The sequence below is a fragment of the Phalacrocorax aristotelis genome, chromosome 8 (genome assembly GCF_949628215.1).
Source record: "Phalacrocorax aristotelis chromosome 8, bGulAri2.1, whole genome shotgun sequence".
Lineage (NCBI taxonomy): Eukaryota > Metazoa > Chordata > Aves > Suliformes > Phalacrocoracidae > Phalacrocorax > Phalacrocorax aristotelis.
In genome coordinates this window covers 39,592,958-39,617,144 of record NC_134283.1, presented here as the reverse complement: position 1 = coordinate 39,617,144, position 24,187 = coordinate 39,592,958, and the positions used below count along the sequence as shown (strand labels likewise).

General features: G+C 60.2%; 1 protein-coding gene across 2 annotated transcripts; it reads left to right on the top strand.

Moving 5' to 3' along the window:
- Positions 1 to 852: 852 nt before the first annotated feature.
- Positions 853 to 24,148, top strand: SYNPO (synaptopodin). Of its 2 annotated transcripts, none has more exons than XM_075102685.1 (4): positions 853 to 1,033; positions 8,932 to 9,699; positions 18,656 to 20,550; positions 21,843 to 24,148. In XM_075102685.1, the coding sequence occupies exons 2-4, from the start codon at positions 9,237 to 9,239 to the stop codon at positions 22,620 to 22,622; spliced, it is 3,138 nt and encodes a 1,045-aa protein (XP_074958786.1). In that variant the 5' UTR covers positions 853 to 1,033; positions 8,932 to 9,236; the 3' UTR covers positions 22,623 to 24,148. The 2 variants fall into 2 exon arrangements, with proteins under 2 accessions (XP_074958786.1, XP_074958787.1); XM_075102686.1 differs by lacking the exon at positions 853 to 1,033 and adding an exon at positions 8,322 to 8,342.
- Positions 24,149 to 24,187: the final 39 nt, after the last annotated feature.

Genomic DNA, 24,187 nt, shown 5'->3' with positions numbered 1-24,187 from the left:
CCCCAGATGTCCCCATCCTACCTTGAGGCAGCCAGTGGAAACTGCAGGGACCAGTGCCAGCCACCCTCTGTGCTGGGGACCTGGAGGTGTCCCTTCCCTCCTTACAAAAGTAGTGTCACCCTGTTTTACAGGCACCACAGTCTGTCCCCAGGTGCCATGGAGGGAGACGGAGTGGGGAAATGGGTGAATAGTATGAGGACATCCAATGTGGATATTTTCCACCCCTACCCTGCCAGCACCTTGCCTGCTTGCTGCTCCCAGGGATGCTCTCGTTTCCTTGGGGTGCAGACAGGGAGGAGATGCACTGCCAGCCCTCCACAGCCCCTCTCTGCCACCATTAGTCACAACTCCGTGGGACCGTGGGGCTCTGCCATGTCCCTGGGATGGCAGGGCTGTTTGGGGTCTCGACTACAGGGCCGGTTCCCCTCCTTTCATGGCAGGGACATGCAGCATGTCCCAAAAACAGGGACACCCCTTTCCTAGCCTTGAGTTCAGTGGGGTTGGCTGCTCTTTTGGAGGGACAAAATCATGCAGGGGGGTGATCCTGATGAAATCGAGCAGTTTTCCAGGCTGTAATTAAGGGTCTCCCCCCACACAGGGAGAGGTGATGGGGCAGAGGGGCCACTTGCTGCCGCCTCCAGCCCCCTGGGACAGACACTGTGCCCCAGAGCCGAGCACGGGGCCGTGCTCCCAGCCGCTGTGAGCGCTTGAAGCATATAGGTGGTTAATGCCTTCAGCATGTATGAAATATCCCATATGCTGGGAAACAAAAGGGGCTCTGTGCTATTAAAGTTTCATTTCCCCACTCCCCTCCTCCCGCCCCTCTCCCCCCTGTTCACCCTGCCCTGCACGGCGCGGCTGGAGGAGAGCAGGCGAGGAGACCCGGGTGCTGCTGGCTCCAAGCTCCTGGCTGGGACCCTGGGGTCCAGGCACAGCAGGGGGACCGTGGGCTTGACCCCTTCCAGGCTCAGCTGGAGCACACAGAGAGCAGAGAGCTTTGCTTCCCCACAGGAGAAAAGGGAAGGGGAAAGAGGTGAGCATGGCGAGTACGAGCATCCCTAGGCTTACCGGAATTGCCCTGCGCTCTGTGGCTGTCCCAGCAGGATTCTGGCTGTGGATGGCTCGCAGTGCCCATGGGGGAAAACTGGTGTCGAAGGACATGTTCCTCTGGCACCAGCATCAGCAAACTCCAAGACGGAGGATCTTCCCGGCAGAGCAGAGGGTGGAGGTGGGCTTCCCCAAGACCCCTGGCATGTCTTCCTCATGATGGGGGCTTTCTTGGCTCCTTGATCCTGCCCGGGATGGGGTGCCTCCCTGCCAGCATCCAGCCTGCCCTTGGCCGGGGAGGGTGGGGATTTGGGAGGGGGAGCAGCCCTTTTCCCCAGGATCCCCGTGGAGCCACTGGGGACAGGATGAACTGCTGTGGGAGCACACTGGAGGGGAGAGACAAGGTGGGGGAAGGAAAGGGAGAGTTGTGCTGGGCAGAGGGCTTGGTGGCAGCAGAACCAACCCAGGGAGGCATCCCTGAGCCCTGGGAGGACCCAGGCCCCCCATCGGTGTCCCCTCACAGGGACAGCTCTTCCTCGTGGCCAGACCCCCAGGGGTCTGCAGGGTTTGGTCCCAGCAGCTCTGAGGGCTGCCAAAGCTGGTCCCCCAGGCTCCTGAAGGGGTTAAGAGAAGAAAGGAAAAGCAGAGAAAGAAAACAGAGGGTTGGGAGAGAGCGGCTCAGTCAGGGGCTGTTTGCACTGGCTTGGATGTGTCCTCGGCATGTTTATTCCTACTGCACAAGCACTTTTGCCAGAATGAGAGCCAGACTGCTGAGCACGCTGCACACACACACACACACACGCTGCTTCTGTCGCTCATCCACGCACAGCCCCATCCTAAAATGCGTCCCAGTCGCACCCTTCCTCTTCCACCTCCTGCTCATCTTCCCCGGCGTTAGGAATTGCACGGGGACCCCTGTGAGTAGCAACGGCTGGTGACCGTGTTCTGGTTTCAGGGACTCCCGGAGCCCAGCTGAGCAGCAGGGCTGCCCTCCTGGCTCGCCTGCCCACACCCTGCCTGTCCTGGCTAAGCTTGCAGCTTTGAGCGAGCTGGATGGGAGCAAACCTCATGTCCCAAGGCCACCAGCCCGCTGTGCCGCTGGGGCCAAGGCCTGGGAACGGGCATGTGCTGGGGTTTGGCTGCCTTCCTGGGCTGGAAACAAAACACCCCTCTCCCTGGGATGGTCTTTGTTTCCCATGGACCGTCCCCAAGTGCTGCCTGTGGGGCTTGAAGGGGTGAGACCCTTCTCTCGGGTGCACTCGCTCCCTGCTTTCTCACTGTGCTGTTAAAATGTCCTTGCTCCTGGTCCTGGTGGTCTCCAGGCTGTGTGCAACGCTCTCCCCTCTCAGGTCCTGTCCTGCCCCTCTGGGATCAGAGCTGGGGACCAAGGGACTGGCCAGGGCTGCAGGTGCGGGAGGCACCGGGCAGCTGCTCCCCCTCTCTTAGCAGCACAGTCCCGTTCCCCAGCCAACTCCTCCAGGTTTTAGGTCTTCAGGGATGCCTGGTGGGGGGGTCACAGTGGGGAGGATGGGGCTGCCAGGGCTCAGCAAACCTTAGCAGAACCGCCAGCTCTGCCAGTGACCTTGCATCTACACGTGGGCAGGTCGCGTGCCGTGATCCCGGCAGCCCTGGGTCGTGGCCCCTCATTTGTCTGCTTAGGGGACACTGGGGGGCCTGCGGCAGTGGGAAACACAGCTGTGAAATCAGGCCATGGCTTATGCTGCACTGGGCCCCAGGGTGGCCCGGGAAGCTCGGCAGCCCCTGGGCCCTGGGGGGCTGAGGTGCTCTGGCTGTCAGTTGGTCCAGCTCAGGCAGCCCCAAATGCACAGAGGTTGCTTAAACTGGCTTTTCAAGCCCCTGTGGGTTTTTCTGCTTGGTTAATGGGTCGTGTCTAATGTCTACTGAGGCTGAGCTACCTGGGGTCGATGTGGCTGTGGGATGAGCCCCAAACGCACTGCAGGGTGAGCCCCAACCCCGCTGCAGGAGGCTGCCCTGCCCTCCCCACCCAGGCAGGTTTTTGGCATGACAACAGCTGCCACGACAGCCGAGGGTGACCCCATCCCCACTGCACTCACCTCCAGGACTGGGATTTTGTTTAATTAGCAAGCATTTGTCATCAACACCCAGCAAATGTTCAGCAGTATCACTTGGGAAAGGCGTGAAGGCACAGTCGAGCCAGCCATCCCTCCGGCATCTGCTGCTGGAACTCTGCGGGGAAATTTGGGTGTGGGACCTGCTGTGCCGGCAAGCCAGTGGCTGCGCGGCGGGGGCTCTTCCCGCGTGATGGATAATGAAGGCAAGCTGCCCGGGGTGGGCAGGGATGTGTGGAGTAGTGGGGTTGGGAGCTGCCTGCACCCGGCTTGCCAAGCCAGCTCTCGCCGGCGCAGCTTGGGTCTGCTTTGCAGTCACAGTGGTGCCAGCCATGGGGAGACCCATGCAGTGCTCCCAGCCTGGCTGCTGGACCCCAACCGGCACGACCCTCCCTGCCCTGCCTCCTCCCGGACTGCTGCCTCAGCTCCACATGTCCCAGGGCTGGAAAAGTCCCCAGTTCATCACACAGCCCCGAGTGATTTTATGGCAGCAGGGCTGGGCTTCCCCACCCCGACTGCCGTCAGCCCAAATCTTGGTATTTAAGGTTGTCTTCTGTCTCAGACCTCCCTGTTTTTTGCATTTGGTTTGAGCTTTGAAAAAGCTGAGCTACAGTTTCATCTCTGGCTTCCCACAGTGATCTGCTGGGACTCCAGCTGGCCATCCTATGTCCCTGAGCAGTGGTGGCCAGGGGTCCCTGTGGATGGCCACAAACCTCGGTGGCACCTTAAGTTTGCACTAGACTGCAGCTGGTGGGACCTGGGGTCCTCAGTGCTTGGCAAACCTGGTGCTTAGCCCCACAAAACTGCGCCAAGAAAGGCCTAGGGCAGCCGTGACAGCTGGGCTGGGGCTGTCCTCACCCCCAGTGATGCAGCAGCTGAAGCTGAAGTCAGGGTCCAAGATAAGCAAAGTGCAGGCATGCCCACGCAGGCATCACCCGGGATGGTCTGGATGGGACTGCCAGGTCAGACAGCCCTGTTAGGGATGATATGGGGGGTAGATTGACTTCTGGACCCAGTTAGGAGGACTGAGCAAGGTCAGCATCACTCTCCTGGAGTGCACAGGCTGATGTTCAATGGATGTAAATCCCCATGGAGCACTGGGGTTTGCTGAAGCCCTCCAACAGCCTGGGGCTGGGAGGTGGTTTGAATCATGGGAGGAAGGGAGCAGCTTTGCTGAGTGCTATAACCCTACAAAAAGCACCCCTGGGGACTGGGGCAGTGGAGCGGGTGCAAACACCCACCAGGGCTTGGTATGGGATGTTTGTGCTGGGGTATAGAATGCATTTCACCCCAAGCCCAGCCCAGCCTGCACTGTGCTGCCCTCCAAGGGACCGGCAATCCGCCCCCCAGCGAGCTGCCCTCCACCCCAGCCTGCTCTCAGCCTCTTTGGTGCCTGAGAGCAGAGAGGTGAGCTGCCCAGGGTCCTCCCTGTCCTCCCTGTCCTCCCCGAATGGCGGAAGGGCAAGCCCAGGGCCTGTGTGAGGAGTCATGCAGCAGAGAAAAGGGATGCAGAGCAGTGCAGAGGGATGCCAAGCAGTCCCTGCAGCCACATCCAGCACTTGCTTCCAGTGTGGGATGGAGGAAGGCAGGGACACGGTCCAGCTGTCCGGGATGCCGCTGTCCTCCTCTTCCCTTGCTTTGCTCACCGCTTAATAAGAACAATTCCTCTGGTGCCCTGCCGTCCCCAGGCATTTCTCCTGCTGCTTCTCCCTGCCAACTGTGGACAGGAGATGAGGGTGCAAGCTCGCATGGGCACCTGCGTGCCAGAACCAGCAGCCCCAGGTCCCTACAGGCAGGCCGGGGCGTTGGGGACCACGGGGGTTGCACGGGGACAGGCATTCAGGAATGTTGTTTTTTCCATCCTGGTTTCCGTCAAGGTAGTAAATCAGCACTGCAAAAGGCTTTTGTTTTCCCCAGCACGCTGCTGGCTGCTGTGCCTGCCAGCCCCTGCCTCCTCTGAAGGAGCCGGGATGCGGCTGTCATTGCCCACACTCCCAGGGCTCACTCTGGGGACAGGGTCTGGCCTGGCCTGGCAAGGCTGGGGACCTGTCATGCCAAGGGAGGTGACATGGCATCTCCTCTCTCATCCTGGCAGGGTTTTCCAGGGAAGAAATCACATCACATCCCAGCTCACTTGAGCACCTTCCCTGGGTTCTGGATCCCCTCAGAGAGCTCTTGGCCCGTGCAAAGAAGGTTTTACTCCACCCATCCTGCACAGCCTGGCTGCATCCCTCCCGTTGCCATCCCCTCCCTGCTTGGAGCGGTCCCGGTCTCCCACGGAAGGATGTCAGGGTGACACCGAGCTGGCCTCAGCCCTGTGCTTTAATGGTGGGGTCCTTGTGCAGGGGGAGTCACCCCGCAGGCGGCTCAGCCATGTGCCCCCCCAGCATGCGGCTCAGCAGCACATCCCAGCCAGGTATGCAGGGAGCTGGGGGGGGATATTGGATTGCAGCAGATGGGAGACAGTCTGGGCACAGGGTGACCAAGGCATGGCTCCAAATGCTGCTGGGTGACAGCTACACCACAAGGACGTGTCCCGTATCAGGTGCGGAGGCAGCGCTCCCTTAAAGAGACACAGGGCACCCCAGGGATACACAGTCACCCCTTCAGGGATGCAGCCAACCCAGGCCCCTTTCCCCATGCAGTGCCATGGGGAGAAGGTGCCACGGAGGGGAAAGTGCCACGGGGGAGAAGGTGCCACAGGGGGAAGGTGCTCGGCTCCCCAGAGGGGACATTCAGCTGCTGGCACAGGAAAGGTGTGAAGATTCCCAGATGTATACATTGCAGTTGGGCTATTTTGGAAAGGGACAGAGCTGATCTTGTGACCGGAGCTGGGGACTGCAAGTCTGGACAGCAGGGTCCTGCCTGAGTGACAGCGACCCGCTGCCTGACCTCAGGGAAATCCGAGAGCCCCCACTGTGCTGGGGACAGCTTTCACACCCCTTCCCACCCCCGTCCCGTCTTGTTTAATGATGGTGAAAACCAAGCATTGGGCAGCGATGAGGCTGGGGACAACACAGGAGACTGGGGACAGAGCCCAGTCTTGCATACAAATCCAACCGCACCCTATGATAACCTGTGGCCGGGCTACCTGCAGTCCCCAGGGCTGTCCTGGAGGTGCACCCCATTTTTTTACAGCTGTGCTGCCTGCTGCCCCTGTGCTGTGGCTGGGACAGGACCAGCCCAGGCCACCGTGGTCTCTTGGGTCCCCCGGGTGGGTGCCAGGAGCAGATGGATATGAAGACTTTGTGCAGGCCTTGTCTCCCTTGTGCTCAGTAGCCTGAATGCCAGCAATGCCTGCCAAAAATATTTGTGTGGGAGGTGGAAAGTTAACTTTAGTTTTCCTTTTTTCAATGGCAGAGGGGTGGCAGGGTGTGAGAAAGGCAGGCGGGGGGGGCTATGTATCACCCACCAGCGAGTGGGCAGGGAAAGATAGCCAAGCAAAAGGTCTCCCTGCTGCCAGATTTCAGCATTTTGTGAATTGAAGGATTTTTTTTTTAGTCTTCCTTCCCTTGGCACCATTTTTCAGCTTCTCATAGGGACTCACTGCTGCTGGGGAGCATGAGGTTCTTTTTTGGAGGGGCATGGCTGGGCAGTGGCTTGTTGGTGCTGTGAGCTGGACACTGGTGCCCAACTTGAGCATCCCTTGCTCCCCCGTTTGATGCTGCACCCCTGAAATTGTCACTGAAATGACCCTCACGCCCCTTTACAACCTCTTTCTGCAGGAGGGTGTCTGCACAGGCGGGTTGTTGTTACCTCGGCCTGGTTTTGTGCACTGCTGCTCCTCTTCGCTGGTGCAGTGATGCACCCAGGGCACATATACCCATCCTACCCAGCTGGTCCTTGAGCAGACAGGATCAGACTCACAGCATTTGCTAGAGATGCCTGTTACCCATAAATATTCTCTTCTTGCGCTGCTGTAGAGCCTAAGAGCCATGTCCCGGGGGAAGGCAGCTACTCTGCCAACAGCTCTGCCAACGTTCCCCCACCGTGGTGCCGGGCTCAGACTGGTCCCCAGCAAGGCAGCAGACGCGTGACTTGGTATTTCGGCAGCGTGGGCAGCCCAGTCCCTGCAGTGTGTCCTGGGGGAATGCTGCCGCTCGGGTGTCGCCAAGGAGGGGTTTGCCCAGGGAACGCTGGAATCGTGGGCGCCCATCCCCAGGATATGCCTATCTGCAGAAAGAGCTCCTGAAACGGAAGGGGGTGGCTTTGGAAGATGGTTTTCAGGGTGGTACGGGTTTGCCCAGCCAACTGTCAAGGCAGCTCCAGTGAGGATGGGCGGGAATCGTGCCGCCCAAGAAACCTCCCCCCTACATATGGAGCCGAGGGGGTGGGAGGGGGAAGGCGGCAGAGCAGCTCCGAGAGGATCTCTGCTGACCCGAGCTGGGCTGGGGCTATTTTCAGCAACTTTCTCTTTGTCCTCATTTGAGATAAGCCAGCTCCCTCCAGCTCCCACAACTTGCCATGTTTCTAAGGAAAGATGTGGGTGGCTTCCTGCAACTACTGGGGCCCCAAATTACATAAAGAGCAGGATGAGATTCCTTTTTCAGAGAGAAACATCAAAATTTTCCCCCCAGGATCTCTTTGGAAACCCATGTTGAATAATTGCAGCAGAGCAAAGCAGGAGGAAGGATTTCAGAAAGGGCAGATGATTTCCTTTGGACATTCTCAAAAAAATGCAGCCTCACATTTGGGAAATGCCCAAGCCCCTGTTTGGCAGCAAAGCTTTCACTGGCTGTTTTCAAATCTGCCTTAATTTCCAAAATAACCTTGCTAAGGATGGGAAAAGTTTTGCACACAAGCTGTGCGAGCCCCAGATGAAGCTGCAGGGTGTATTTGTGCCTGAGCTCAACCTGTGGTGTTGACCTAGAGCATTTTCTTATTTCACTGAAAAATCTTGCGATAACTCAGGGAGGGTTTTGGGTCTAGCAGAAACCACTTTTCCTCCTCGGCCGGCTGTTAGGCTGGGAAATCCACCCCAGCCTGTGTGCTGTGGGCTCTGTGGGTCTCCCAGGAGCAGCAGTGCCTGGCAGGCGCTTCCGTGGGACCCAGCCTTGCAGCGAGCACAGCTGGGCGACGCTGTGCTGAGTGGCTGCAGAGGACTCACAGCACAGGAATTTCCCCCGTGCGCTGTAACCCGTATCCTGCACCGGGAGCAATGACATCCCCCTCTCCTAGCTGATACCTCACCTCTCGGCTGTGTCGGTGCGTGCATTCGTCATTCGGCGGGATTTATGCTCAGCAGAAGGGAAGTGGGTCTGTCTGTGCTTGTCCTGGCACAGTGTGAGTCACTCAATGGTTAAACATGGCTTTGTTAGCTGGATGCTGGGAATTTTGCTTTCCAGCAGGATGGTGGTGGGAGCCAGAGCTCCTGCTAACCCTGAGTAAATCCCTCTCCACAGGGAACGGGCTTCTTCCCTGAATGCTCCCACCTCCTGAGCAGCAACCATCCTTCAGCACTGGCCACAAATGGGGGTCTCTATGGCCCTGTCTGGGCTGCTAAAGCAAAGGGAGCTGGGCACTGTGCTCTGGCCCTGGGTGCTGCCCCCAGGGTGAGGATGGGTGGGCAAGGGTGTGGTGCGGTAAACGTGGCATTGTGGGGGCTGCTGGGGTGGGGGGCATTTCCAAATGAGCTGGTAAGGAGTGTTTGCATCTCAGGGGGTCTTTCCTCATGGGGAGTGGTGCTGGGGCTGGAGCCCAGGCTGGGGATGGCAGGAGCTGCACCACTGGCTGCAGCCAGAGGAAATCAGTGCATACACAAGCATCCTCAATGCTTCCCCTTCCCTCTGTACAGGTTTTTAGATGCTCCTCCTCTGCCTGCCTGGATAAGAGAAATTCCTACAAAATTATCCTTGGTGACGTGTGTCCTCCAGGCAAATCCCTGTGGCTGGTCTCTGAAAGCTGCCCACTCCCAAGGCATCGTGCCTGTTCATCCCACCTGCACGGGGAGTAAAGCTGAGGTTGCACCTGGCACGTGGTCATCTCCCCTCTTGGACGCAGCCTGTGCTCTGAGGGATGCTGCCGGGGAGGAACCAGCTCCTTGGCCATGCAGAGCGGGTTTGAAAGGCTGTGGAGTGCCAGCAAAGGAAAGCGTCAAAGATGCTGAAGGCAACGCTCCAGCAGCCCTGCCTGCAAACCCAACCTGGCTGCCCCACAGCCAGCGAGGCTGTGCAAAACCCATGTGTCTGCAGGACAGCTGAGGGGGACACCAGCTGTTGGCAGGAGAGGGGGAACAGAGGGGGGCAGAGGTGCCGTCAGCTCCGGGATGCTCCTGCCCCCGAGCCAGTCAAGCAGGAGGGATGGATGGGGCTGCTGGGAGGGAAGGCAAGCGGGACCTGCGGGAAGGAGCCTGGGGGGCTCAATGGGGATGTGCCAGGTCCCACATTGGATGGTGGCAGCCCGGCTTCGGTGGCTGAACCCTCAGCACCCACAGAAGACCCTGGGTCTGCCCCAGATCTGCCCCCTGCAGCAGCCATCCCTGTGGCCAACCCCAACCAGGAGTGGAAAGTGGTGAAGATCCAACGGGTCCTCATCAACCCTGCTGGCGAGCCGAGGAAAATGGGTAAGAGAAACCCCCTTTGGCTACCATCCCACACCCTGAAAAGCAGTGCTGTGTTCCCAGTGCCAGGGCTGCCATGGACCATCACAGCAGTGGGAACACCCGTCTATTCCCAGGGCAGGACCTCTGCCGGATTAGAGGTCCCAGGCTCCTGGAGAGCTACTGAGACTTTTTTTAGCTTGAGATGATATTTCTGGCCTTAAAAATAAGGAGGAATCCATGTCTTTTCTTAGGAGAGGGGTGGGAAGGCAACGGGTGAGTTCTCACAGTCTCCAAGAGCTCAACTGAACCTCAAGTGGGGCACGAGCTGGGTGGGCTTCTCAGCCCTCACCCTGGCCCTGGGGCTCAACAGGACCCTGCCAAAAGGGGGGTAATCCAGGCCAGCTCCTGGGGCGCTGCCTGGGACAGGGACACCTCTCCCCAGTCAGTCAGGGCGGGTGTGGCCAAGCATTCGTTATGTGGATTGGGGCCATCTCTCTTTCAGCCCCTGGTTTAAAAACTAAGCGCTTTATTTCAGGCTGGTTGGTTCCTACAATGTACTCTGCCATCGCCTCTCTTCACAGCCCTGTTTCTCAGCCATTCCTCTCTGTGACTGTTCCTTTGGCCACAGTGACAGAAATACAGGCGCATATCTAGGGTTACCACAGCCAGTCCCATGGCCAGACCTCCCCACCCAGGGGAGATGCTCCCACAGGATTAGACCCATCCTCTTACAGCCATCGGATCCGTTTTTAAACCTCGCTTCCACCCTTCTTTCTATTTTGCTCCTGCCCAGCTGTTATCTCAGCTGCCATGTGGTGCTGGGGCAGGTGTGTCACTGTCCCCAAGGGATGGTGTTATCGGATGCTGCTGCTCTGCTTAGAGCCTGGTTCTCCCAAAGCAGCCCCCAGGATGGGGAGGGACGGTATCAGCTGGGGATGCTCGACATGAACCTGGTGTCCAGAATCTGTCCCCTGCCTTTTTGGGGTGTCAGATGTCCTCAAAACCAGCAGCTCCCTGGCTGGGCTGGGAAGCTCAGCCAAGCCCTTTGGCTCACTGCTGCCCTAGCAGCTCCCCCGGCCATATGGGCGTCGTGTTTCAGGGCTCAGCACACAAACCAGATGGACCCAAATAGTCTTCCCACTTCTCACTTTGCTCTGGGAAGGCAGATCTGCGGCAGGGAAAGGTCAGGCCTGACTCTGTCCAGGCTCAGCATTTTCCTAACCCACACCACCATCCAGCACTTTTGCTGCCAGCCTGGAATTTTAAAGTAACTCAACAGGTTTGTTGGAAAGAGTTTGTCTGTCCCATTTCCTCCCCCTCCAAGTGAGATCACCATCATCCACTGCCTGCGGGACCCGTCAGACTTTCCAGAGCCTCCGGGCAGGATGTCGCTGAGGGTCCTGAGCATCGGCCGCAGTGCCAGGACCTTGCAAAAAACCTGCAGGTTTGCTAAGGAGAGGTTTGGTTCAGAGCAGGGACAGCAGGAGAGGAGGGAGGGAGAGGCAGGTCCCCGTGCAGGTGGTGACAGAACTGCCTCGGCAGCAGGATGTTTGCAGGAGCATCCCCAGGAGTCATCAGTGATATGCTCCTCTTCTTAGCCGTGCAGGGGATAAAATACACTCACCCCTTCCCATGCAGTTCCTGCAAGCAAAAAGAGTGCATCCGTCTGCACCCAAAATCATGCAGGGGTGGTCCCGCAAGTTGGGAGCCAAGCAGGTGCCACCTGCCCCGAGAGGTGCAGACCCACCCAGGCAGGTCCCGGATGCCCCTTTGGGCCCCATCCAGCAGCCCAAAGCCAGGCTGGCTGCTCCCAAATATCCAGCACAGCGGCCCGAGCTGGTTGGCACCTCTTGAGGCAGGCTGGGGAGCACAGGAGCCCCGGGTAGAGGCAGCAGCTGGGAGATGCAGGAGGCAGGACTGGTTTCTCTGTCTGGTGTGCAAATAAACGGAAGGGTTCGCTCCCTGGGGGCGGCCGAGCCAGCGCCAGTCTCCCTCAAAAACCAGAAAAGCACAAAAAAGCAAAGAGGGACAGGAAGAAAGGAAATTAGAAAGGCAAAAAATAAGGCCAAGAGCTCATCCTGCGGTGTGGACAGGCACGGGAAGGGGGTGAGGCTGTTCCCACCCGCAGCGGTACGCAGAAGCTCTGCAGCCCCAGCGGGAGCAGGGTGGTAGAGGTGGGAGGTGATGCTGGCTCTCCGGGAATCATCTCGCTCAGGGCTGTAGACCCCCCATCACTGGGAGCTGACCACCCATGGCACAGGGCTTTCAGTGCTCTTCCCAAGGGTCCCCAGAATTTTTGTCCAGCACCAAGCGCCTGTGCTCTTTAGGCACAGAGGGAACCAGCAGCAAGGGGAGGCCTTGCTTCCCCACCCTGTACGGTGCTGCAGGTCCCAGAGGTGCTGGGAAGAGGGAAAGGGGGTTCGGGGTGGGGGGATGCGCAGGGCTGGGTAGGGGAATGCCTCAGGGTGGAATAAGGGGATGTCCCGGCCGCTCTCGCCCCGGCAGCGGGCTCAGGGCAGACCCAGCCGGGCGGGGAGCGGCGGGGCGGCTGCCGGTGCCGCCGGGGAGGGGTACCCGTCCCGTCCGGTCGGGCGGGCGGGCGGGGCGGGCAGGGGCAGGGCCGGCGGGACCCGCCACCCCCCGGCCCCGTCCCCCGCTCGCCGCCCCTCCGGGCCCGCTTCGAGGGCGGAGCTGCCGCAACTTTCCTGCCCGCCGCCTCCTCGCCGGTGCAGTCGGGCTGCGAGGGGCGGCGGCGGCACCGGCACCGGCACCGCGGGTAGGGCCGGGACTGGGTAGGCAGCGGCTGTCCCCAGGCGGGGCTGGGGGTGCTGGACGTGGGGGGGGGGCAGCCGGCCGGGGGTGGGCCGGGGCAGAGACCGGGGGTTCGCGGGGTGCCAGTGCAGAAGTGAGGGGGTGGGTGGGAGAGCAGAGGGGGGTGAGCGGGGGTGCAAGGGGGGGTGCTGGGATATGGGGATATCCAGGGGTGCTGGGGACTGGCTGTGCACGGGGGGGTCCGGGGGTGCATGGGGGTCGGGGGGTCCACACCCAGAACCCCCCGTGGGGTGCTGATGGTGGGTGAAAGGCAGGCGAGTGGAGCCGCAGGCAGCCCGGGTGGGGCGAGGGCTGAGCGGGGTTCCTCTCTCGGTAAATTAGCCGGGCGGGTGTTGGTTCCCTCTGCCCACACCCGAGGGTTTGGCACGGGGCGTGGGAGGCGCGGCGGGGGAGCGTAGGGGTCCCCCCGCGGCTCGGCAGGGTCATACCTCCCAGCTCAGCAGAGCGTCTTCCCAGGCAATGTCCCCTGTCCCCTCGGTGGGGGCATGTCCCCTCCTCTGGCTGTGCCACCCTGCGCTGGAGACACAAGGTCTGTCCCTTCGGCTTGGCAGCCAGTGGGATGGATCCTTTACGGGTTGTGCAAGGGACAGGCAAAGGCCCCGTTTTGTTCTGCTCCCCTCCCCGCTCCATCCATCCGACAGGGCCAAGCCGAGCCAGATGACCTTCTCTCACAAGGCCAGCACCTCCGGCTCATGGCACCAGCCTGGCAGGGCTGTCACCAGGGCCCCAGCAGCCCAGGATATGTTGTGGGGAGTCTGAGCACTGGTGGGAGTAGGGGGACTGGGACTCACCTGCCACGTGGGATGGGGTCCCCCTGGTACCCAGCCATGAGATGGGCTGGCTCTGCTGCGTGCCAGGCGGATGGATGGCAGGGCAGCCTGGAGGAGGTCTGCCCATCTCCAGCCTCCTTTTGCAAAGCTAAAAGCTTAATTTTGGCCAGCTGGGGGAAGGTGCTGCCTCCAATTTTGTGGTAACAGCAGCCTCTTCTTCCCCAGTATGGATGCACTCAGGTCTAGGGGTGCTTGCAGCATCTCCTTGGCTTGGTGTGCCCCAGGAAAGTGGGGCTGGGGCTTGGGCAGCCAGTCCCTATTAAAAAGCAATCCCCCCCAACCCCAGCCCCTTTTCCTCCTCCTCCCAGGTAACATATGGGTGCCCCAGGGCTTGGTGCTTGGAGACAGTGGGGCCATTTTCAGCAGGATTTGGGTGCTGAGAGCCAGGCAAGGCTGGGGCATGGCTGTGAGCCGGGAAGAGCGTTGGGAGGCAAACAGCTCCAAATCCAGCAAAGCCCTTGTGAACAGAGCACAGGGGAAAGTTGCAAGCGCATCGAATTTTCTTGCTGTGCCAGATTTTGTCACTGGCAAAGGCACCAGAGAGGAGAGGCCCCGCATGGTGTGCCCTGCCAGGCAGGCAAAGTTGCTCCCACCATAACACCCGCTGCTTGAGCTGGGGCTTTTCAAGTCTGCAGGGCTAGCATGGAAAAAACTTCATGGAGATTTTATATATGGGGTATAGGAGGGCCGGAAGCTGGGAACGAGGCAGAAAATTGTTGTATTTTTATCCCTGTTTGAATCATATCTGTTTCTAGCTAACTTGACTGCCTGTCTGTGCTACCCTTCTTGTTTTCCTAGCAGCAGATTATTTGGGGTAACTCTGGGAGCCAGAGGGAAGTGCAGGCTTAAATGTGTGCAAGTTAGTGTGCACTGCAAAAAATCCTGCACAGCTGTAGCTGGGGCAAAAGGCCAGTTGGCTTCTCTGCCAAAAAACCTGCTTACATTTCCTCGGCGTCCAAAGCCCTCAATGTTTGGGTGAAAACACTGGATTCCCCTGCCCCATCAGTGCCCAGCTGTAGATGTGCGTTTGGGTTCGTGGCAGGGAGGTGACATGACAGCGGCGGAGATGGGGTTTGTCTCGGTTTAGTTCTTGGTTTTGCTGGTGGGATTTTGCCAATGAGATGCACCATTTGGGTTGACCCACAGCAGCCCAAGAAATGTTTGGAAAGGGGGAAAAACACCTGTTGGCTATGGATGGAGGCTGCTGGACTCTGCAAAGGTGGATTTGGGGTTTCTGGTCCATGTTCTGCCTGGCCCTGGACAGCCCTGGGTTGGTGGGTGGTCTGGTGGGACATCCTGAGCATCCTCCTGTGAGCTGGCCATGGTGGGCTGCAGCGCTGGGATGGCCGAACATCCAAACCAGGAGCAGTCTAGGGATAGATTTTGGAGTCACCTGCCAGCCTTGAGTCCAAGATTTCGCATGGCCTGTTGCATCACACTGGCTCCACTGGGACTCTAATACCTCTTGGCTTCTTCGTACAAGGACTTCTCACCGTCACGCCCAGTGCTTGCAACCCCACAGACCTGCAAGGTGGCAGCTTCCAAGTCGCTGGTTTTCTTCATCTGACATCCCAGCCACATCAAGATCAGAAACGGAATCTTACAGCTCAGATTGCCCTGGGCTGTCTCCCATCCCTGCGATTTGGGGCTAAATCCTCATCTCATTCCAGCTTTTGGAGTCGATGGCAGGGCAGGGCAGGCCATGCGCAGGGTCTGATACATCCTTCACCATCAATTTGGGTCAGATGGTGGCTCCAGCCTTTGGTGGCTGGACTTCAGACATGATGTGCCGAGGGGACCCATCCTTTGCATGGAAAGCTGAGCTGGAAGGAATTTTTTTTCCCCATCTGGCCAGTGGGGGAGAGCACAAAAATGCCTTTCATCACCCTCGTCATCCTCACTCTGGAGGAGAGAGCATAGTATGTGCTGCGGGAAGGATGAGTGCAGCTCAGAAAGAAGCTGTTAAGCCCTGGACTTGGGGGATGTTGCTAGAAGTAACCCCTGGAGCAATGGGAAACCTATGGAGCAAGTGCCTATATAAATATATAGATAGACATCTATAGGTTGCTCTGTCTGGAGCTGATGTGCATTGCACCGAAATAGCACTTGGGGGCTGTTGGCCAGCTGCTCATGTGTGCTGGGAGTCCAGCGATCCTGTGAGGCACATGGAGCATCTCCTTCTCCGGCATCCCTGGAGAGCAGGCCTGGGGGCTGCCAGGGGACCCCCCAATGCAGGGACACGGCAGCAAGGAGGGCTGGCGGGGCTGGATTCATTGTTCTTGGAAGAAGCAGGGACATTTGGAGAGGGGAGACGTTTCCTTCCCGAAGAGGAGCGTGGTGGTGAGCCGGTGCACGGTGTGGGAAGGAAGGAAGGAAGAGTGGAAGAGCATGAGATGAGCTGGTCACCCTTCAGATTTTGGACTGGACTCCTGTTAGTGGGCGGTAGCCAATTTCCAGTGCTGCGCAAGCCCCAGGCGCCCTCAACCGTGCATAGTTTTTCTTTTGTCTCCTCGCCACGCTACTCAGGCTGCCTTTGGCCCTGCACCCCTCCTACTCCTCCCCAGCACCTGGATGTTTTCAGCACATTGAGCTCCTCCTCACCTGCCTGGGGCTGGGGGGAAGTACCCAGCCAGAGCCCACCCAAGGGTCCCTGGTTGGCAGGGAGGGGCAGGGAAGGATGAGGGGATGTTCCCTGTGGCTGGGAGGGGAGCGAGGGGTGCAGGATCTGCCCCAGGTGATAGGGGTCCCTCCGGCCACCATGGCACATGGCTAAAGGCTCTCACGTCAGGTCATAACTCATCCTATGTCTCAGACTGGAGGGGAAGAGGGAGGGAAGTGGTCCCTGCCCTTTGGCTGGGGATGTGATGTCACCCTGGGTTGAGTGATGATGATCCACATTTGCAGCAGTGCCTGCAGAGCTGGGTTTCAGGGCAACCTGTCTGTCCGTCTGTCCGCTGGGCTGTGTGCAGCTGTGCAAGCAGGGCGATGTACAGGGTTGTTCTCTGCAATTTCCTCTGGCCTGCCGGAGGCTTTGATGCTCTCCATCTGTGTGATAAAAATTGGATGTGAAGTGCAGTTATTACTGCTCCCCATCCCCATTAGTATCCTGAGGGATTCATTTCCAGTGAGCTTGGGTGGAGCGGCTGGGAATGGCAGGTACCAGGTGGGCGGGGGCAGAGGGAGCGCTGGAAGCACATAGGGGATGGGGGCTGCAAGGCACTGATGGGAGCAGATGCCAGGTGGGGGATTTGGGGGGGGGGGGGTTGTCCCACCTGGAGGGATACCTGTGCCCGAAGTGGTGGCAAGGGGTTGGGATACCTGGGGGCAAAATCCCGGGGGGCAAATCCCAACGCTGGTCCCGGCTACACAGGAGTGTATCCAGTGGCTAGTCCAAGCAGGAATGGGCTGGCCAAGAGCTGAGTCATCCCTCCAGTGCGGAGGAGATCCCCCAAGGCCCCTTGGTTGCTGTTAAAAGGCAGTAGCAAGAGCGAGAGGCTGTGAAATGGCTCTGCTGAGAGCTCGGCTTCTTAGGCGGCCTCGGCCTCTGAGGAAGTGGGGATGCTCAGCTTGGAGCATGAATTTCACAGACATCTGGAGCCTGTGGGTTATTTCTCAATGGCTCCTTGGCCGTATTTCTCCGCTGTTTCAGAGATAAAGGCAGTGAGGGTGACCCCATGGAGCGGGAGCTGCGGTGCTGGCCGCCCTCCAGCCAGCCCGGCCGGAGGAAACTGCGGCCCTGCTCTGTGCTGCCGCCAAAGCAAATAGAAATGGGGCGTTAAACAATGCCGGGCGCTATCCGGGGAAGATGTTGGCCGCCGGCATCGCTGCTGCGGACGGGCTCCTCGTTTCCAGGAGAGAGTTTCCACCGGCATCTCTGCCTTCTCTCCCCTGTGCCTGGCCCAAACCTTCCTGCTGGGCAGTCCAACCTCCTCCTCCTCCTCTTTGGCCCCTCCAGCTAGGCAAGGCCATCCTGCACACCTTGGTGGTGCTGGGGCCAGGGCAGGGACTTGCTGGGTTCTGAAGGGGGTGGGAGGGATGAAGGGTGAGGAAGAGGAGATGCCCAGCTTGCAGCAGCCCTCCTGCTTAACCGTGGGCTTGCTGGAAGGATTTGGCTTAGTCATTCATCCCTTCCCTCACTGGTAGGCTGAGCCACTGCTGAAAATATCCTGGAAGGCTCCCAAGCGGCACAGAAGGCAAGAAAATGAGAAACACATGAAGGAAGGGCTGGGAAGAGAAAGGGAGCGGGTGCTCTTGGCGCCTGGAGGAGTGGGGCTTGGGGCGGGCGGCCCTGACCACCCACCTCCCTGCTGAAGCCAGAGTGGGGACACCCCATCACAGCCATCCTGGCAGCGCCTTTGGGAACAGGTTGCACCCTTGAGGGGTGCTGGGCTGATGCTGATGCTCTGTACCAGTGTCTGTCCCCAAGCAGTGGCCTCAGCAGGGCCGGGGACGCTGCCTTTCCCATGGGCACTTCAGAGTGTGCTTGTAGGAAATCACTCACCCTGAGAAAATGCGTTCCCAGCAGCTCCACATCCTTTTGCCTTTGGGAAGGGCTGGTGCCTTGACCTTTTGGCCAGCACGCAAGAAGCTCAGTGGCACTCTGGCCACTGAGCTTGTAGCACTTTGCTTTTAGCACTTGCATAGGTTCCCAAGGCATGAGGTTGGTGCCTTGCTGCAGGCTATGTCTGTGTCCGGCGGATCTGGATCTGCACAGCGTCTGTCGGCTGCTGCCATCTCGTGTTGCTGCATAAATCAGTCCCCAGACGGGGCTGGCCACTGGCTTTTCCATGCGGTCATGGCGGGCTGGCATCTCCCCGCTGATGCTGGGTTTGCTTTCCTGCCCACTCAGGGCTGACCATGCTGGGATTTGGGGCAAGGGGCTGGAGACACACACTGGCCCCTTTCCTGCCCGCTGCCTCTTCAAGCTGGGGGCCAAAACCATGTGAGCTGCAACCTGAGACCTGCTGAAGCCCTTGGAGGAATTCCTTTCCCATATGGTCACTGTGGTGGGACAGGAGGAAAGGTCTTGAGTGCCGCTGAGTGTCCCCTGGACTTTGCTATCTGTCCCCGTGGTCTGCAGTGCTGCAGCTCAGCGTCTTGGCAGGGGCTATGCTGGGTCCTCATCACCCCTGGGCTACAATATCCCCCCAGTGTACCCCAGACCCAGAGCATCCCTCCTGCCTTCCCCCAGCTGCCAGGGAAGGGGTTGGGATGCTGAGGGATACCAGGAGGAAGGGTTGCCAGACCTGGCTGGGGTGGGCTGGGATCCCATGTTCCTGCCGAGCCCCCCTAACCCCCTTCTCCCCTCTGCCCAGGTCTCTCCCGCAGTGCCAGCCTCTCTGAGAAGGAGCTGAAGGAGGCGAAGGCGCGGAGCCGGAGGATTGCGGCGCAGCTCACCACGGCGCCTGGCCCCAGCTCCAAGGGCGTCCTGCTCTTCAACCGTCGCAAGCAGCGCGTTGACGGGCTTGCTGGGGCTGGGCATGGCGGGGGACTGCCACTGAGCCCCACTCCCTGGCCTCGGCAAGCAGTCATGGAAGGGGGCGAGGGGCAGGGGACAAAGCTGGAGTCCAGCCAGCCCGGCACCACGGGAGAGCTGCGGGCGAACACGTCCCCGTTCCAGGAGCCACCTGCCGAAGTCCAGCAGGTCCCGCTTAGCATCTACCTGAAGGAGAACATGGCATCGTCTGCCACCAATGGCGTGCAAGAGCGGGCTTCTGGTGGGATGGAGAACGGGGCTGGCGGGCTTAGGGATGCGGGAGCCCCTGTGAGGCCGAGCATGGTGGCTCTTGCCCTGCCGCAGAACCCCAAGGAGGGGAAGAATGGCGAGGTGCCTGGTGAGGTGCCCAGCGCACCAGCGGGGACGGCCACGGGGGCGGCATCCCCAGCCAGCCCTGAGCAGAATGGGGCACGGGGCCGGCAGTACTTTGAAGTCCATCTCACCTTGGCCAAGCCCAAGCCTGTGAAGAACCGGACAGCCAGACCCTTCGGCACTCAGGTGTCCCCTGCCAGTGGCCAGCCCACAGAGGGACCTCCCACTGCTGAGCTGCCCCCGCCACCCACCTATGTGGAGACCTTGAGCAGCCCCCCACCGCTCACCCGTGTCCGCTCACCCCCCGCCTACTCAGCCCTGTATCCTCCCCGGGAGCAGAAGATGCTGCCAGGTCCCACCCTGAGCTGTGGGGTGAGCGGCCCGAACCCCCTGCCCAAAACAGGGATCCTGGAGGAGTCAGCTGCCCGGAGAGCCAGCAAAAAGTCCATGTTCACCTTTGTCGAAAAGCCAAAGCTGGGCCCCAACCCCGATCTGCTGGACCTGGTCCAGAGCGTGGACAGCAGGAAGAAGCAGAAGGAGCAGGGGGAGGCCGGTGCCGAGGATGAGCCCTTTGCCCTTGGGGCTGAAGCCGCCAACTTTGTCCCCAGCAGCGCAGCCAGGGGCGGACAGCACCTCCCGCCTGCCGATGATGCTCCAGCATGGTCCTCCTGCCTCAAGTCCCCCACCATCCAGCCCAAGCCGAAGCCACAGCCCAGCCACAACCTCAGTGAAGCGAGAGGGAAGGGGGCTGAGCTCTTTGCCCGTCGGCAGTCCAGGATGGAGAAGTTCATCATCGAGGCTCCCTCGCAGCCTGAGCTGCTGCGGTCCCCATCGCCCACCATGTCCCTGCCTCCCTCCTGGAAATATGATGCCAATGCTTGCCTGTCGCCCATGGTCTCCAGACACCCCTCCAAGAGTCCCTCCAGGTCCTCCAACACCCCCCCGGCATCTCTGTACGGCAGCAAACTGGTGGAGAATGAGGTCTCCCAGAAGGAGCTAGAGATCTCCAAGCACCAGCCCTACCAGCTCCAGTCTTCACTCTTCATCCTCTCCCCATCCAAGGGACCAGCGAGGTCCATGCCCCGGGAGATGCCTCCACCCAGACCCTCTCTTCCTGATGCCTATCCCTACTCCCAGCAAACCTCCTGCCTGACCTCACCATTGCCTCCTTCCCCTGTTTGGCAACCCCCTGCTGTGCCCAGTGCTGGCCAGACCACCTCCAGCCCCTTCCTTGGCACTGCTGGGGTGCTGCCCCTGACTCATGGCAGCCATGCTGGTCCCGGAGCCCCGACTGATGTGCTGCTGGCCTCCCCATCCCGCCTGCTGCCGCCCCGAGTGAAGGGGGGCTTCCAGGCGCCACGGCCCTCCTACTCCACCAGGAACGCCGGCATCGAGCCGCAGGTGTGGAAACCTTCTTTTTACTACAAGTAGCAGTGGTGGAGAGAAAAACATGGGGGTTTTAGGCTCCCCTTTGCCGGCCAAGTCCTCCCTAACTGCTCAGGGTCGAGCCAAAAGCTGAACCATCCATGAAAAAGGGGGAGAAAAGAAAATGAAATAGAAAAAAGGAGTAGCTAGGAGGCTGCAGTGCTGGAACTGTGGGTGATACAGATACTGCCGAGCCCCTGGTGTAACAGGAGCCAAGGGGTCCAGGGGAGGTGGCAGGAGTAAGGGGCACAGAGCCCATGGGATCCCAAAGAGCCGTTGGGAGCCTGCCGGGACTGCTGGCACTTTCTCTCTTTCTTTTGCCTGGTGACTGTATGGAGCATCATGTCTCTGGCTCCGTCCTTTCCTCGCCTCCTGCCTTTCCAGCTTCTGTAGCCAGCAGCTGCTGGCTCTGCCCGCTCACCTGCAGCCCTTCTGTTCTGCTGGCTCCTATCGGCCTGCTACCAAAGCAAATCCGGAGGGGACACACTACCTTTCTGCCTCACTGTGCCTGCTCCTGTCTCATTTGCTGCTCCTTCAGGATCTGTCCTCGTTCGCTTCCATGCCACGGAGGGGAGCCACATCCCTGGGGGAACAGTGGAGCCCCAGGGTGCTGGGGACACTGCAGGGTCCGTGTCCCTCCCTACACTTGGTGCTGGAGCTGGGGACAGGCAGTGCTCCTTGGCATGGCCAGGAGCGAGGGATGTGCTGAGCAGGTGAGGGCAGGGCCAGCTCAGCGATGCTTAGCCCGATGCTTGTCAACCAGCTGTGCCTCTGCCTGTCCCTTGCTCCTGCTGCTCTCCCCACGGTAACAAGTTGCCTTTCGACTGTGCTTTTATTTCTTCTGGTTTTTCTTTTTTTTCTCCCCTCTTTCTGAATACATTCTCTGCGCTGTCAGACCTGGGTCTTCTCTTTCCTGCCAGCTGGGGAATGGCTGCTGGGCGATGGATACCTGGGGCAGCACAGGGGGGTCTCCGTGCATCGCCTGGAAGGAGGCTTTAAGAAGCTGCAGGTGGTGAGAGGTCCTGGGTCATATTTTGGGCAAGGATGATTAATTGCAGGCTCAGCCTGCCCCAACCTGCTTGGCTGGTGAGGGGGTGCAAAGGCAAATGCGTTTCTGGGGAGCTCTGCAAGAGGTGCAATGCACAAGGGTGCATCCCCGGTTCCCACAGGGCTGAGCCAGCATGGACTCTTCTGCCCCGACCATCTGCTCTGACCCCTTCATTCCACTGAGTGGTGCTGGCATTAACCTGTTCTCTGTCCCCCTCCAGGAAAGGCGGCTGTCCCTGCCCGCCTCGCCCACCTGGACGCCCCGGCTGGCGCGGTGTCCGGGCAGCCTGGATGGCTGGGCCAGCCCAGCCTCGGTGCCCGAGCTGGATGAGGGACCCCCCACGTCCCCTCCATGGAGCGAGAGGTCCCTGTCCCCGCTGCGGCAGGACGCCGACCCCCGGGCCAGCCGGCAGATGCAAGCGCGGCTCGCCAGGAACATCATCAATGCTGCCCGGAGGAAGAGCTCCTCTCCCAAAGCTGTGGGGCCGGAGGGCTCCCGCCCCTTCACCCCTATCCCCGCCGGCCCCCCAAGCCTGCCCCAGTCTCCCCGGCCGGCATGGCTGGAGAGCACCAGAGCCCCGGCGCCACAGGCTGCCAGCAGCATGCCGGGGAGCCTGGGCAGCCCCTTGCCCATCCACAAGAGCCCCCTGCGATCACCTCGGGCAGACGGCCCCCAATTTTGTGCCTCCCCCGGGATGCCCCGAGCCATCTGGGCAGAAGGTCGCCGGCTCCTGCTGCCACCTAGTGTGTCCTCCTGCCTCGTCCCCGGGCTGTCCCCCAGCCCCAAGAGCCCCCTGCCATCCCCCGTGGTAGGCGGGCGGTCCCCAGCCAAGCGCTGCACTTCCCGGTCCCCGACGGACTCGGACGTCTCCCTCGACTCCGAAGACTCGGGGGCGAAAAGCCCGGGCATTCACAGTTTCAACCTCTGCCCCCGGGGCTGGACCGGCAGTCTGCGGCTGAAGCCAGGGGGGCTGCCCTCGGGGGCCCCCTGCACCTCCTAGACAAGCCAGCCCCGGCCAGGCCACCCTCTCCCCGGTCCCGCCAACCCGGGCAATGCCACCCGCTGGGAACACTCCAACACTTGGGGCTGAGTTCCCCCAAAACCGGCGTCCCTGCTCCATGGCAGAGCTGTTGCAGCCCCTCGGCATGCCGGTGGGGTCAGGTGCCTCCCGCCTGCCCGCCATCCCATGGCCCTGCTCTATTTTTACCACCCTAACCTTTCGGGGCAGGACTGCGTGGTCAGCAGGCAGAGCGGGCAGCGGGGGGGGAGCCAGACCCTGGCATGGCCTCCTCCCTCCGCAGCCCTGCACCATGGAGCAGGGATTGGGACGGGCTCAGTGGTCCCCTGCAAGTCCCCTGTCCCCAGCACCAGGGTGTTACAGAGCCCAGCACCCCACAGCTCTGCTTTCTGGGGTGGCACAGCCAGTGCCGCTGCCCGTGGGGTCACGGCACACCCAGCATGGGTGGGCAGTGCAGAGTGGGTGCCATGACCAGAACAACCTCTCCCAGCTTCTCCCAGCCTCCAGATCTGGCTGGTTTCAATTGAAACCAGATCTGGGGGAGGAAAAGATAATTTTTTTATTCCAGCCCCCAGCCCCCTAGTTCTTCACTGTTGTGTTTTTTTTAAACTTTTGACCCCTTCTCAAAGAAGTTCCCGAAATCCTTCCCCAGTGACCAAAAAGAGAGCCAAAGTTATTTATTGCCATGTCAAGGAGACCATTTATAGGTACCCTTCCAGCTTGCCCAGGCAAAGTGGGACAGTCCCATCCTGTACCCTGTCCCGTCCCCATCCCCAACCTCACCCCATCCCTGTCCCCACCCCTGCAGGACGGAGGGACACAGAGGGGACTAGCAGGTGCTGCAGCAGCCAGGGTGGGTGGGATGCGGTGGGGGGACCGCGGAGGTCAGAAGGAAGTGATACAGGTTGCAGAAAGTTTGAAGGAGGTGGTGCAGGAGGCGATGCTGAGAGTGTCTCCGGGACGAGCCAGTGTTCCCGTGGGGAGCCCTGCAAGGGGCTGGGAGCTGGCAGGCAGAGGCCCTCTGGGGGCAGCAGTGTCAGAGGGAGGCTCAGGGAGGAGAGGTGATGGGAAAGGGAGTGCCTCAGTGTGGACACAGTTACGTGTCAGTTACGTGACAGAGCCTGGGGAGAGCAGTGGGTGCCCAGGAGGGCACTTGTCCCCACCCAGGGGTGGGCAGGAACCAGTTGGGGTGCCAGGAGATGTTACAGCAGTGACCGCAGCCACCCACCCAGGGGACACAGCCTTGGTGCTGTTAAGACCAGCACTGAGAAAGGAAGATGCATTTGGGCTGCCAGGGCTCTATCATGTTCCCCTTTTGGGGATCCCCTGTCCCTTTCCCTGGGACATGCTGTCGCAGCCAGCCCATTCCTGTCCCTGTACTCTGGGGTCCCCTTGTCCTGCAGCCTGCCCGTTCCAGGACATAGCCCCCCCTCACTCCACCAGCCACCACGACCTGCCTTCGCCACACAGTTGTATACCCAGCTGAGAAATAAACTGCTGTTATCCCAGTCAGCCTGGCCTGCCTGGCTCCAATCCGTCCCCAAGGT